This window comes from Sus scrofa, chromosome 13 (assembly GCF_000003025.6).
Source record: "Sus scrofa isolate TJ Tabasco breed Duroc chromosome 13, Sscrofa11.1, whole genome shotgun sequence".
In the NCBI taxonomy this organism is placed as follows: domain Eukaryota; kingdom Metazoa; phylum Chordata; class Mammalia; order Artiodactyla; family Suidae; genus Sus; species Sus scrofa.
In genome coordinates, this window is record NC_010455.5 from 136,072,613 (window position 1) to 136,088,286 (window position 15,674).

The following is a 15,674-nucleotide window of genomic DNA, read 5'->3' on the forward strand; positions in this document are numbered from 1 at the left end:
CAGCCCTGGTACTCAGCAAAGATAACATTGGCCGGTGAATCCCTGTGTCTCTTGAGCCTGGCTTGCTGTAGCAATGTTTCATCCAGCAATTGCTTTACAAACCATTAAGCAGCCATGAAAACAAGCGCCTGGCCATATGTCCGAGGGCGAAGGAAACCAAGGAGCAGATCTAAGTAAAACAGAAAACCTCTCTCTCCTCTCTCAGTTCTGAGTGAAACTTCCTTAAAAGAGTGTCATTGTATGAGGCCTTATTGTGGGGTTGAGACTGAAGAGAGGAATAGGTACAGCTGGAATTGGATTCAGGGACTCCTGCAGAGAAAGAAGCTGGAAACAATGCAGCGCTTCTGGGTTAGGAGGTAGCAATTTCGGGCTGCCTTTAAGGTGGGAATCAGAGGCTAGGAAGCTTCTTGCAAACACATTTCACCAGTATTTTATCCCCCAGACCACTCTCTTGTATTTCTGTTGGCTATTTAGAGCCTGGTCCATGCATCAGCACAACCTGGGAACTGGTTAGCAACGCAGAATCTTAGGACCCTTCCCAATCCTCTGAATCAGAGTCTGCATTTTAACAAGACTGTCCCAAGTGACATGGATGCACATTAAAGTGTGAGATGTTCTGTAGATGGGAACTGTGAGGAGCTGTCCCAAACAAAAGCTATTCATTCCAGTACTCCTGACCCTGATGATGAATATTTGCCAAGTATAACCTCATGCCAAATGTCCTGCTTAAAATGCATGATCACATTTCATCCTTACAACATCCCTGGCAAAGGTACTATCACTATTCTCCATTTACGGACAAGGTAGTGAGGCTCTGAGAAATAGAAATAACTTGCTTATGATCTCACAACTAGGAGGGAAATAGAGAGCCACGATTAGCACTGAATGCCCATGCCATCTCCTGCTGTTCTGTTTCACTTTGCCATAAATGTGACATGGTTGGGCCAGCCAAGGATGTCCCTCACAGGAGAGGGGGAGATGATAAAGAGAGACTGCTCCCAGAGATTCAAAAGCCCATATCCTGGAGAAACAGGGGTCCTGGAGACAGAATAATAAGGATTTCTACTTCCCTGAAGCCTTCCCAATGAGGCCTTTGGTTTGCCCTTGGAATTCCCAGAATAGCTCAGCTCTAGGATGGGCAGGAGTTGGGAAGGTGCACTTTCCTTGTCTTCTCCTTCTTTGGAAAAATAATCTTTACCAATTAACTCCTTGGCAGTTGCAGACCTGGCAGAGGGCACCCTGGGGGACAGGTCTCTGCCTCCACAGAACCACAATAAAGCTCAAGATGAAGGCAACTACTTTGCCCCTTGACTTGATATCTTGATTTATTGTTGGAGTCTTAAATCTGCTGCTCCATTTGTTTATTCAATCATTTATCCAACGATGCCAGGCCCTATGCAAGCAGGGAACAAGGCAGACAAAATCCCTATGTTCATGGAGCTTACATTTTAGTAGAAGAGTCAGACAATAAAGTCATATCTACTAAATATTTCTCATTTCAGTGCTATATAAAATATAGCTAGGAAAAGGATACAGCATGATGGGGCTGGGAACTGCCACTTAAAATAGAGAAGTTCAGGGAGTTCCTGTCATGGCTCAGTGGAAATGAATCTGACTAGCATCCATGAGGATGCAGGTTTGATCCCTGGCCTTGCTCAGTGGGTTGAGGATCCAGCATTGCCATGAGCTGTGGTGTAGGTCATGGATATGGCTCAGATCTGGTGTTCCTGTGGCAGGATGATCCCTGAAATTAGGAATGACACTTGAGCTTAGCCCTCAATGAAGTGAGAAGATGAAGAGCCAGGAGAGAATCCAGGAATAAGAAAGAGCAGGGGAAAGGAACATGAGGCAGAAATGACCTTGGGGTGTTCAAGAAACAGCAAGAAGCCCAGAGTAACTGGAGCAGATGCACATGTGGGAGAGGACGAGATTAGAGGGGTAACTGTGGTCCAGACTACATGGAGCCTCGTAAGCCATGGTAAGGGACTTCAGCTTTTATCCTGAGAAGGATGACAAGACATTAAAGCATTCTGAGTGGAGCAGTGACATGATGTGAAGTACCTCACTTTTGGCAGGATCGCTAGGGCTGTTATGTTGAAAATGGACAGTGAGGGAGTGAAGGTGGAAGCAGGGAGACCAAGTAGGAACTACTACAATAGTCTAGGCAGGTGATGGTTGTAGAGGTGGTAACAAGTGGCCAGATTATGGACATGCTTTGAAGGTAGAATCCAAAGTACTTGCTGATGGAAATCCCTAGCTCTTCCTCACTCTGGGCCTCCAGTTTTGTCGTGAACACTGCCTCTGCTTTTTGCACTGCTCCCTTCGCTACTGCCTATCTGGTCCCAATCGCTCAATTCTTTAATCTTCTGATTTGTAAATGACTTGCCTGTCTGTCCTTGATCGGTCTATATCCCTCCTCTGGTACTCATGGTCAGCTACCAGCTGTATCCCAGACAGGCATGTGCAATGTTGCTGCTGCTTATTATCAATACTTCATATTTGTGTTGTGCTTTCCAGTTCAGGCCCTTTGGTATACATTATCTCATCTGACATACTAGGTTTCACGGACCATTTCATGCCTTTCATTCAGCTCCAGACCTCAGAGAAGAGGCATGAGTCAGCTTTAGCTGAATTTCAGAGAAATTAACTCCTTGGCAGTTGCATACCTGGCAGAAGGCAGGCACTGGCTGCTTTTGGGTATGTCAAAGTGTGTGGGTATATTGAGCCATAAGGCTCAGGGGGCAAACACCCACAGGGCACAGCAAATATCCTGAGACCAAGGAACATACTGCAGAGTTCTTGGAGAGCAGCGGATTGGAGCTAGAAAAGAGGTAGTGGGGTGCTGGGCAGAGAACCAGGACTGAGGGGGAGGAGGCAGGAAATCTGGGCCCTAGAGGAGTGAATGATCAGGAGAGAAGGCTGAAGCAGGTCAGGGGCTGCCACGAGTCAAAGTCTGAGTGGTCAGCCAAGCCCTGCAGGTCAGCTCAAAGAAGTCTTCCAAAGGTGGGCCCAGGCCAGGTGACTGGGCAGCAGGGGAGGGTATTTATGCTAGAGTGACACTGAGTGACGCAGAGTTGTGCTTTGCCCCTGCCAAGGAGCTTCCATGTTTCTGATCTGAATAGAAGTCAATCTTCAAAACATGGCTGGTTAGAGTCTGGTGGGTGTAGGTAAATGGGTCACCTGAGGAGGTTGGAATAGGGAGCTGGGAAGAGGGAATAGAGATAGAGATTTTTCTCCCTGGACACTCCTGACCTTGAAGGGAAGTCCTCCAATCCCACAAGCTAATTATCCCATAGCTTTAGAATTTGACTCCAGGGCTCAAGTCAGTTGGCTTATTTTCTACACCTGGTCCAGTGGTTCTCAGTCTGGTTCTCCATCTCATGCAGCTTTCCTGGGCTACAGTCCAGTGCAGTTAAAGTGCAGTCTAGGGCAGTGGGGCCCAGATGTGGTTTTTCTTCAAAGCTCCCCAAGTGACTCTAGTGGGCCATCAGGGTGAAGGGCTACTGCCTTAGACACAGGCACCAGATTCCCTGGGCTTAGTTCAAAGCATATACCTTTCTGCTTAGGACAAGTTTAATGCTGACAGTGGTGCCAAGAGCAAGGATCATAAACAGATCCTGAGAAGATCAGAAAAGAAATCTAATCCTCCTACTGAGTTGGAAGAAAAGGGAAATTCCACCCACAAGGCTGTTCATGGAGATACAAACATTGCATCTGTGACTCAATCAGTAAGAATAGGTCTTGTCGGTGATGCATGCAGTATTTTACAAGCACAGGTTTCCTTAGAAGGCCTGCCTTAGGAATTGCACTGTTAACAGCAAACAATGGATCATATTCCTTGTCAGGGAAGGATACATTGTAATGGCTTTACTTCCATCTTTAGGATCGGAACCTTAGAAACAAAGATGCTTGTGGTCAGGAACTTAAAAGATCATCCAGTCCAGTAGCCCCTGGACTTTACTGTGTATCACATGGGGACGCCGTAAGCATCCTGGTTCCAAGGCCCACCCTTGCTGGAAACTATAGTTCTCATTCACCTTCTTTCCATGGCTATACAGCTTCTGCTCAAGTTACATCCTGTAGGGCTCCCTCAAAAATAAAGGCCATGCCTTGCCAGTTCTGCATCCCCGCAGTCAAACTTTGCTCCAGGTTGGTAAGAGATACTGTAGGATGCTTAATATCCTTATTCATTCAACATGCATTTATTAGACACCTACTAGATGTTAGGCATTTTATAGGCCCTGGAGATATGGGTGTGAGTGAAACAAAGCTCTGCCCTTAGGAGCTTATATCCTAGTGGGAAAAATTCTCTTCACATTAAGCACATGAATTTCAGGATGGCTAAATTGCGAGCTCCTTGAAGACAGCTTTCTTTCTTGTGAATCTTGCTGTTCTTAGTGTCTAGTAAAGGGCAAAGAGACTACAACAAACTCTGTTGTATACACCAATGAGTTAGTGTTAAGCGGTGCACCCAGATCCTCCTCCTACTGCTAACATCACCACAGTTGATGTCCACGCTCTGTCACCATCATTCTCTTTAACCATTAAGAAGATTATATCTTAAAGGTGGTGGAGCCCCGTTTACACGACATTCACTTCCCAGATGTCTTTTTCTCCTCTTCCTCCTTCTCCTCTTTCTCTGCTTCCCCTTCTTTCTTAATCATTTTATTGAGACATAATTCACATATCACACAATTCACCCATTTAAACTCAAAATATACAAGTGAGTGGTTTATAGTACAATAGTCTTTAGTACGTAAATATGTGCAACCAACATCACAAATTTACTTTTTTTTATCATCAAAAGACACCCTGTACCTTTTCTTTTCACCGTTGTTCCTCTATCATCCACCTATCCCAAGCCTACTGTTTTCTGTTTCTATAGGTTTGCCTACTCTAAACTTTTCTTTTTTTTTTTCCATTTCTTGGGCCACTCCGCGGCATATGGAGGTCCCCAGGCTATGGGTCGAATCAGAGCTGCAGCCACCGGCCTACGCCACAGCCACAGCAACGCGAGACCCAAGCCACGTCTGCAACCTACACCGCAGCTCGCGGCAACGCCGGATCCTCAACCCACTGAGCAAGGCCAGGGATCGAACCTGCAACCTCATGGTTCCTAGTCGGATTCGTTATCCACTGAGCCATGACGGGAATTCCTAAACTTTTCATATAAATGGACTTGTACAAATATGTGGTCTTTGGTGATTGGATTCATTCACTTAGTAAAATGTTTTCAAAGTTCATCTATCTTATAACATGTATCAGCACTTCGTTAAGTTTAATGGTCAGATAATATTCTATTGTGTGTATATACCACATTTTGTTTATCCATTCATCAGATGATGGACATTTGGGTTGTTTCCATCCTTTGTTATTATTAATGTTCCTACAAAAATTTGTGTAAAATGTATGGACTTTTGTAAGGACATATATTTTCATTTTGGTTGAGTATATACACAGTTGAATCAGGGGGTTATTTGTAGGGACATATGTTTTCATTTTTGGTTGAGTATATACACAGTTGAATCAGGGGGTCAATGTTTAACTGAGGTACTTCCAGACCATGTTCCAAAATGGCCACATCACGTTACACTTCCTAAAGCAGTGTGTGAGGGTTTTGATTTCTCAAGGTCCTCATCAATATTTGTTCTTATCTGACTTTTTGGTTATAGCCATCCTAAGGGATGTGAAAAGGTATCTCACTATGGTTTTGATTTGCATCTCTCTCATGACTAACATTTTTTTCATGCATTTATTGACCATTGTATATCTTCTTAGGAGAAATCTATTCAGAGTCTGTCCATTTTTCCCAGTTGGGTTGTCTTTTTGTTATTGAGTTTGAAAAGTTCTTTATGCTCTTATTCTATATTAAAGATTCTAGATAAAAGTCCTTTATCAGATAAATGATTTGAAACTATTTTCACTCATTCCGTGGGTTGCCCTTTCAACTCCTTGATTGTACTTTTTGAATCACAAAATTTTTATTTTTGATGAAGTCTAATTTACCTATTTTTTATAGTGTGAGTTGAGTCCAACGTCATTCTTTTGCATGTGGCTATCTAAACTTTTCCAGCACATTTGTTGACAATACTACTATTTTCACATTAAATAGTCATGGTATCCTTGTCAAAAAAATCAGTGGATCACAGACATATGACTTTATTTATAGACTCTCAACTCTATTCCATTGATCTTTATGTCTATATTTAGGCTGGTACCACACTATCTTGATTACTGTGGCTTCGTGGTAAATTTTGACATCAGGAAATATGAGTCCTCCAATTTTGTTCTTTTTTAAAGATGATTTTGGCTACTCTGGATCCCTCCTAATTCCATACAGAATCAGAATATACTTGTGAGCTTCTGCCAAGAAAGTCAGCTAGGATTCTGATAGAGTTGTGCTGAATCTGCATCAATTTGGGAAGCATGACCATCTTAACCATATTTTAAGTTTTCTATTCCATGAATGTGAGATGTTTTTCCTTTTATTTAGAGCTTTAATTTCTTTCAACAATGTTTTATAGTTTTCAGACTACAAGTTTTTTTGTCAAATTTTTTCCAAGTATTTATTTTTGATGCTATTATAAATGGAATAGTTTTCTTAATTTCAAATTGTTCCTGTAAGTGTGTAGAAATATCCTGAAAATGTGCTAAACTCATTTACTAGTTCTAATGATCTTAGAATAAGTGCCTTAAGATTTTCCATATACAAGATTATGAAACCTGAGAATAGAGATAGTTTTATTTCCTCCTTTCTAACCTAAATGCCCTTTCTTTTTCCTGAATAACCGCCCTGAACAGAACCTCCAATGTCAATTAGAAGTGGCACCTTTGTCTTGTTCCTGATGATAAAAAAAAAAAATGGAGTTCCCGTCATGGCTCAGTGGTTAACAAATCTGACTAGGAACCAGGAGGTTGGGGTTCGATCCTTAGCCTTGCTCAGGCGTGGCTCAGATCTGGCGTAGCTGTGGCTCTGGCACAGGCCGGCGACTACAGCTCCAATTGGACCCCTAGCCTGGGAACCTCCATATGCTGCGGGTGCAGCCCTAGAAAAGGCAAAAAGACAAAAATAAATAAATAAATAAAGTTTTAAAAATATTTCTTCTGTTCCTTTCTTCTCTCATTATACTACTCTCATTATGCATATGATGGTACATTTAATGATATCTTACTTTTTTTCTGAGATTCATCTTTCCTCACTCTTTTTTTTCTTTCTGTTCTGCAGATTGTATACTTTCTATTGGTCTATCTTCAATATAGACCAATTGCTAATTCTTCTGCCAGTTCACCTACTGTTGACCTTGCCTAGGGAATTTTTCATTTCAGTGATTGTATTTTGCAAATACAGAATTTTCCTCTGTACTTTTTGTAAAATAATTTTTATCTCTTTATTGATTTTCTGTTTGAGACATTATCATTATGCCTACTTTTACTTCCTCAATCATATTTTCCTTTGTTTTTAAAATATTTATAATGGCTACTTTGAAAATCTTTGTTAAATCTGATATCTGGTCACTCTACAGGCATTTTTTGTTGCTGGCTTTTTCAAGTGTATGCTTTTTATCTATTTAGTCCCCTTGCCCCACTCATATACTGCTTTGTACAGCTTGTAATCTTTTGATGGAACCTGGACATTTTACATAATATATTGTAGCAACTCTAGGTAATGATCCCTTGACTTCTGGAGCTTGTCATTTTTATTTGTCTGCTTATTTGTTTAGTAACTGGCTGTATTATTTTAATGGGAAACATCTGATGTTGTTCCTTAAGGAATATATCCTTGTATGTGCCACAGTCACCCAGGGATGACAGTGGTCTTCACGGTCCTCTCTTTAACTTTCTCTTTCCCTGACCACACCTAGCTGTTAAATTCCACTAATTGCCAGCTCATTATTCTATTGCTTTCAACAATGTCCTGTGGGATAAAATATTCCACAGACCTCTCTAATCAAATCCAAGCTCCTTTGAAGGTATAGTTCCTGAGATCTGTACCTGAGATTTGCTCTGGTCCCAGAAGGTCTCTTTCTCTGCAGCAAATTAGCCAGCCTACCATTTATCCTATATCTCCACTGATTCTAGCAATCTTCTCCCACTTGCCTCTCACCAGAACTTTCCTAAGGGCATTTTTGAGAGGGCTTTTGGATTAAACTTCTCTCTCCACTCTTTGTTGCGAATAAAGTCACTTGCTTTGGGAAAAGATTTGGGGCTCTCTATTTTATAGCTTGCTTCTACTCCCAGGAAAAATCTCTGAGCCATCACTCTGGAGCTGGGGCTAGGAAGAATGGTGCACTTCCCTGAGTGACATCCCCACTCCAGAAGCCAAACATTCAGTGGGTGGGTGAGAAGCCTTATGTCTTCTTGGCTTGCCTCTCCTAGATGGGACCTCTGCCTTATAAGCTGGAGCAAAGGTAAGAGCCCTAGAACTCTAAGCAGTGTTGCAACCATGGTAGCCTCTGCCCTATGAATGGGAGCTAGGCAGAAAAAGGAGTCCTCACCTCTTGGCTACACTCACCCAGAAGTTAACTTCAGCAACAGGTAGCTTGGAGTAAGATAGAAAATGCCTATCTGGGACAATAGCCTTCAGTTGGGAACTTGGGAAAAGGGGACTCTGTGTTCTTGGTTGTACCACTCTAGAGTTTCCATCTCATTAAGCTGGGAGGCAAGAGGAGAGAGGTAGAAAGTGGGTGTTGATTCAAATACCACGGATTCACTGTTCTTATTAAGTTTTAGTAAATTTTCATGAATAAATGTTTCTTCATTTGTGTGCATACAGGACTATGTCTAGAGAATTTAAATGGTTGTTTTAAAATAATGTTCACCAATTTCACCAGAGGGTGGGTCTGCATAGCTCCTCATGCTGTCATGCTGAACGTGGACTGTCTTTCAGAACTTGAAATGCTTTATTTTAGGGCATGACTATTTTATATATATACATCTCCACATAGCAGTTCTCTAACTTTAATATGTATATAAATCACCCATGAAACTTGTTAAAAATGAAATTCTTGGGGCCCCATCCCCCGGAGATCATGATTATCTATGACTGAGGTGAAGCCAAGAAGAAGTCTGCATTTTTAGCAAGTCCAATACATGATTCTTTGGACAAAACACACTAAAAAGATAAATGCTTACCAGCTAAGATTCATCTATTTTCTTTTTCAATAGGTTCTATGTCTACTAACAGGCTTTGCAGCCATGGCAGGGTCAAATCCTGGCTATTAAACATCACAATCGCACGTGTGTGTATGTGTATGTGTTCACTAAAATCTAGAAATGCTGTCATCATAGGAACTGCTGTTTGGGGGTGGGGAAATGCTTGCAGAACCATGGTTTGGGGCTGCCAAGAATCAAAGGACCCCTGAGGAAGACTTCTCAGATTGGAGTGAGGAAATCTGCTCAGAATCTGTATCTCTCTTACACCAGGTCTGATTTTTCCTTGGTGCTACCATTTGTAACTTCCCCTCAAAACAAAGAGAGAACACCATAGGCTTTGCAGCAGCTGGTCTGATTTGCACATCATCAAGTGGCAGTATGTGCCTCTGGTGAGCAAATTAATAGGATTAAAGCAGCTATCAACATGCCACAGCAGAAAGGCTTCCTACTGCCCAGCTGCACACAGTTATCACTAATGTGAGTCCTTACAGTCATAATAGAAAATGAATATCATTTCATATTTTAAAACTCTAGACAGAAACCATTAGCAATTTATTTTTTTCCCAAAGAACAGGCTAATTAAAATTGTAAATAAGACTGTTATGTTTGTACATACTCCAGTGAGTGTCTTTTCATGAGGAACAAGAGCATAGATGGCTACATGATTGTTCTGTTGTGTATTACAACCTGACTCTACTTCCATCTGCCCACACTGCCATCAGAGGAGGAGGCCATGCTCAGGGGAAGGAGAATTTGTGAGCAAGCCTTCCACAACAGAAGGCAGAATTTGAAAGGGGAGGGTGCCAGAGAGCTCAGGAAACCTAAAGCCAGAAAGCATTTTCCTACTAGGTTTAGTAGGTGAGTTACAGTTGTTATTATTAAAGATCAGAAAATATTTTCCTACTAGGTTTAGTAGGTGAAGCCAGAAAGTATTTTCCTACTAGATTTAGTAGGTGAGTTACTGTTGTTATTATTAAAGATCAAAAGAATAGGATTCTCCAGTGGAAACTGAAAAAAAAAATGCAAAGATTAACCAATTTCAACCTTTTTCTTTCAGAGTTGCTCATGGGCCATTCTCAGTGGGGCATTATTCCACACTCTTCACAGGTTAATCATTGATAGTCTTTATTGGTACCAATTTATAGAAAAAATTTAGGAAAAATCTGATTTTTTTTCCATGATTTAATGGTATGCAGTCATTTCTCAGTAATGGTCACCTCAGCTGTAGTTGAGTCTTTAACTGGTATGTAAAACTATATATATGAAAACAAAACTTAAAAAACAGATAAGTTATAAGTTGATCATTTTCATTAACCAAACAATATACCTGGTGCTACTTTAAATTACAAACTGGTATATTATATAGTTAATTCACAGATCATTAATTACTATCAATGAATGAACAATGAGCATTAAGTCAATACTGATTATTGATTAGAAAATGCACCTGACATCCTCTCATTTAAATGGAGCCCTTGGAGTTCCTGTTGTGGCTCAGCAGGTTAAGGGCTCAACGTTTTCTCTGTGAGAACGAAGGTTTGATCCCTGGCCTCACTCAATGGGTTAAGGATGGCATTGCCGCAAGCTGTGGTATAGGTCGCAGATGTGGCTCGGATCTGGCATTGCTGTGGCTCTGGGGTTGGCCTCAGCTGCAGCTCAAATTCGACCCCTGGCCCGGGAACTTCTACATGTCACAGGTACAGCCATAAAGAGAAAAATGAACAAATAAATAAATGGAGCCCCTTTTGTTATACTCCATCATGGCAGCCCTTACTTACCCTTCCAACATAAGACACTGATTTCCAATTACGTATTTACTTATGAAATTAAATATCATCTATCTCTCTACCAGAATCTCTCTTCTGTTCACCACTATAGGCTCAACATCCAGCACAATGTCTGACCCTTAATTATTTGTGGAATGAGTGAAGAAAGAAGTCATAAGTTTCTTGGGATCTTAAATTGGGAAGGTTGATCGACAGGCTTTAGGATTCTCTTGAATCCTCTGAAATTGTCTTTAAAAAGTTGTCCCATACATTTCTCTGGAGAGAGGACCCACAATATCCATTAGATCCAAAGGGGTCTGTGACCTCCCTGAAAAGTAAGGAATCACTGGCCTATTTCTGTGGTAAAACAGGTTGCAATAGCAAAGAACTCACCTGTAGCCCAAAACAAAGCATGCCACCCACGCACCCATGTGGACCTTTACATGGACAGATGTGTGGGCATATGTATAAGTGTGTGTGTAATTCCCAAGAACTGAAAAGGAAAGGCCTCAGCGAATTTACAAAACAATCCACAGTCCCACTTCCCCTGAGTAAGTGATCATTCCTGCAGTTCATAGGCTCCAGCAGTTGCTGCTCGTATTCATCTGTTTCTTGGCAGCACCGTTCATCACTCAGGCCAGAAGTAAGGAGTCTGTGCTTCCTCCTCTCACCTGTTTGGAATGCTGACATCCCTCTTCATGGAAGTCCTTTTAATAACACACCTGGAAACCTCCCAGTTAACAAAGGCATGGGGCATGTTCATTAAGCACTGGTTTGGGCAATTTGATTAAACAAACCTGGGATTTCCCTTCCCCTGCCCTGCAGCCAGAGAGAAGAACCAGTCTAATCAGGCTAAACAGGCCTCCCAGCACTGCAGGCACTCACAGCCCTGGGAACTGGTGAGATGGGCTGGAACATGCTAATTGGCTGTTATATATTAAACCTCTTCTTCCCTCTCTCCCAGCTCCAGAAGATGCTTCCCTTCAGTAAACTTCCTCCTCATTTTTTTCTGTACTGAAAATGGAGACTTCAAAAGTAAAGTCGTCAGAGGAAAGGTTTTTGATGTGTCATTAACTCTCAGTTATCCATATTAACAGAGAAGGGCAGTGGTGCAGATATTCAAAGCCAAAGGCTCTATTTAACTTTGTAGTTCATTGTTTTGAGAAGGTTGGTAGCAGACTTACCTCCCTAATTATGTTTGTCTTTGCTTCTTATTAAAAGGAGTTTGTCTGCCTTAGGGCCAGGCAGTTGGGTGACATGAAAATTCTGGCACAGAATTTGGAAGATTCACCAGGGGAAATCCACAAGGCACACAGATAATCAAACCTGACTAGATCTGAGTTCACATTCTTAATCACTTGTGATCAATTGCTTTGCTCCTCTGTGACTAAAGCGAGACAGGGATGAGACATAATTATAAAAGATTAGTTGGAGGGGGACAAGTCTTTACATTTAGATGAAGATATAGGTCTGCTGTGGCCAAAATTGATAACAGAATCAATATTGCTGTTTTCCTGCCTGGTCCCTTCTAGGCAGGAGGTGTCAGAGCCAGGATGTGTTCGGCTACGTCCCCTGTCTGGTGAGGCGGTGGCAACATCTGAGACAATGGCTGTTCCATCAGCCCGGGTCCCTGAGTGACTGTGATAAGCAGAGCCCCCACCAGTCAGTGAGGGGCAAGTGGCTGGAGCAAGAAGTAAACCCCTGTTGTTTTAAACCACTGAGGCTGTGAGGTTCTTAGTTCACTCAGCATATCTCTGTCACTGCACCTATCAAGCTGCATTATGACGGTCTGAGTTATCTCCCCAACTAGACACTGAAAACTTAAGGCCAGAATTATTTTTTCTTCAGTGTGTCAAGTCCAGTGTCTAACATAGTTAAAACAACTCGGTAGAATAAGAATGTCTTCCTTCCTGGGCTCTGTGATCCTCTGTGCTTATTTTTTTCTAACATCTGCCCCCTCCCAGTATCACCGGCTGAAATGATGTTTTAGATGTTCAGATATGTGGGGCATGGTGGCGCTATTCTTTTGGACCAGGAGTATAAGGTGGAAGAGCTGACAGGGGAGAGAAAGACACATCAAGGCATACTTTCAAGTACAATGGGCTCCAGGGGCAGACAAGATTTCAAAGTCTTGGGTGATCACGTGGGAAAAAGAGCATCCCAAATGTTAAAGTTTTAAGAGAAATCACAGGTGTTAGCCAGACTGGACTCCTAGATCACCACCATCATCATTATCATAATACCAATATTTACTGATAACAGACTCTATACCAGGCACACCTCCAACCACCTTACAATTAACCCATTGAATCCTCACAAGTTTATAAGGTAGCTATTATCATTTCAGTGAGAAACCGATGTACAGAGAAGTAAATTTCCTACGGCCACCCGGCTAGCAAATATCCCTCTCTGAATTCAACATCTGCTTGGACTCTCCCCATCATGGGAGCTCACTAACTTCTAACACACCCTACCTCCCGAGCCACGGCCCGCCTCCCCCTCCAACTGCTGTCCCCTGGACAGTTCTGCCCCCTAGACCAACACAAAGAAGTTCTGCCCTCATCTCTCCCAGGTAGCCCATCACATAGCTGTGTCCAGTGAGGCTCCTCTTTCCTAGTCCAAACAGCCCCGTTCACTCAACCGTTTCCAATGTGCCACAGCCGAGGTCCCTCTCTGTCCCAGCTCAGTGACTCACACACTCTGGGTGGTTAAGTCAGTGGAGTGGAACTGGGGACTCTCTTCTATTCTTGCACTGGGCTTAATGCGTCTACAACCCCAGCATGTTCCTTTCACTATGTAAAGCAGGGTCTGGAGGCAGAGATGGGGCCATAATCTGCTGAAGGAAGAGCCGGCTGGACACGTGTCCTGCACACGTCCCCATCCTGGCAAATGGAATGAATGCTAAGGGGGCCGCTTGTTCAGAGTTTCTCATTCTTACTCAGGTTGGAAGTTTGTTTCTGTCCTCCCCACCTCAACCTTGTCCCCCACCCTCATTTCTCCTGCCCCCAGAGAACAGGCCCTCCACTTACCATGGAGTTCATGGCAAAGTGATTGTGCTGCGTCTGGAGGTCTAGGGCATGCTGGTAGCTGACTCCAATCTCCGTATGGCTCTGAAGGAATAATTCCTTGTTGTGGCTTATCCAGTCGAACATCTGGGGGGAAAGGAAGGCACAGAGTAATCAGGAGGGTTATATGTCCTACAGCGAGAAACTTTCAGAGCTGCTGAAAGAAAAACAGCCCCCCTGCTGGTGCCCAGTGAGGACCAGTTATCCTGCTCAAGGTGGGGGTGGTCCATGACCTGGCTTCCCAGGGGAGCCCTCCCTCTGTGCACAAGGACCCACCATCACCCTCTGTTTCTTGAAGAGACTAAGAGGAAAAGACAAAACAAGTAAGAGAACCAAGGAGAGGGGGAGGAGGCAGTTCACTGTCCTGAGCTACTTTTAGAAAAAGCATCAAAAGGGCTCCACACTTGCTTCAGGGACAGGTGATGAGGGGACGAGCAGGAGGTTTCGTCTATTCCCCTCTTACAAGCCTTGTCGTAAGCCTCAGGGCATTCTAAGGTACCCCCACCTCACTTTCCCTGCCAGACCCTGTTGAGTTGACTTGGAATGAAATCAACTCTTGTGACTCCACAGCCTCACAATTCCAGGGTTTCTGCTATGACCCAACAGGAATCAGAAGAGGAAGATTTTAAGGGTAAACACTGCCTGGCACAGTGGGCATGGGGCCATTTTCCTCCCACTGGCTGTGTATCTGGTTTTCATTTAGTTTTCCATCTCTCCCTCAGGCAGCCCATTCACTTCAAGGGGAGCTGACCAGAGGCCCGGTTCCAAGCGAGAGCCTGGTCACGCTAAGGGCTATCCCTCCTCAGGACACCAGATCTAAGCCAGTCAGTGTGTGACATTTCCCAGGCAATGGGACTGTCTCAGAAACAGGAATGTTATCCAATTCAGTACAATAAAATATGAGGGGGAGTTTTCTGGAAGCTTCTGGGAACTGTAGTTCCTTAGATACAACTTCTCTTCCTCAGATACTGTCATTATGGCTCTGCACCTCAAATTGCTGCAGCCATTCTGCAGCAATGGGTGAAGCCAATGGGCAGAGAAAGGGTGTAGCCAAAACAATGGCAGGAAAACAGGCAGAGCCCTGATTGAGCCTTGCCTGATCTCCACTTTGTCTCTGGACATTCTTAGTACCTGAGTCAAGAAATTTTCTTTATTACTTAAGTTGGTATAAGTTGGACTTTCTGTGATTTTCTACCCAGAGTAGTCAAATGACATAGCCAGGAAAGGTGTGAAACCTTTGGAGAAGAAAACTGCCATACTTGGAACTCATGCTCCATAATTTGGCATGAGTTAAAGGCTGCAGCTCAGTTGCAGAGTAGAGCAGTGAGGAACTGAGCAAAGATACAGGCTGAGAACATGCAAAGATCATGCCAGCTTCCTGGAGGCAGAACCTTAGCCTCATTCCATTTCTCCCCCTTTAGACAGAAAAGTGAATATACTTTTTTAGTTACTTTTAACCAACATTTATCAGATACTCATTATACATGCATGTGGTTCTTGAGTTGAAGTGGCTTAAAAGCCAGTGTGGAAAACAGATGTGGACTCAGATCCAGTGTTAGTACAACTTGGCATATGACGATTAAAATCACAACTCAAAAAAGAAATCAAAGTAAAGGTCAATACAGTGTATCAAAGTGGCAGCCACTCTTGATGGTGTGGAGACAGGGAAGAAGACAGAAGGCTTTCCAGA

General features: G+C 43.0%; 1 protein-coding gene across 1 annotated transcript in view; it reads right to left on the reverse strand.

Moving 5' to 3' along the window:
• Positions 1-15,674, reverse strand: part of KALRN (kalirin RhoGEF kinase) — a 623,278-nt gene that overhangs the window by 418,818 nt on the left and 188,786 nt on the right. Inside the window, 1 exon segment of the mRNA XM_021071254.1 lies at positions 13,949-14,071. Within this exon segment, the coding sequence (XP_020926913.1) occupies positions 13,949-14,071 (123 nt within the window).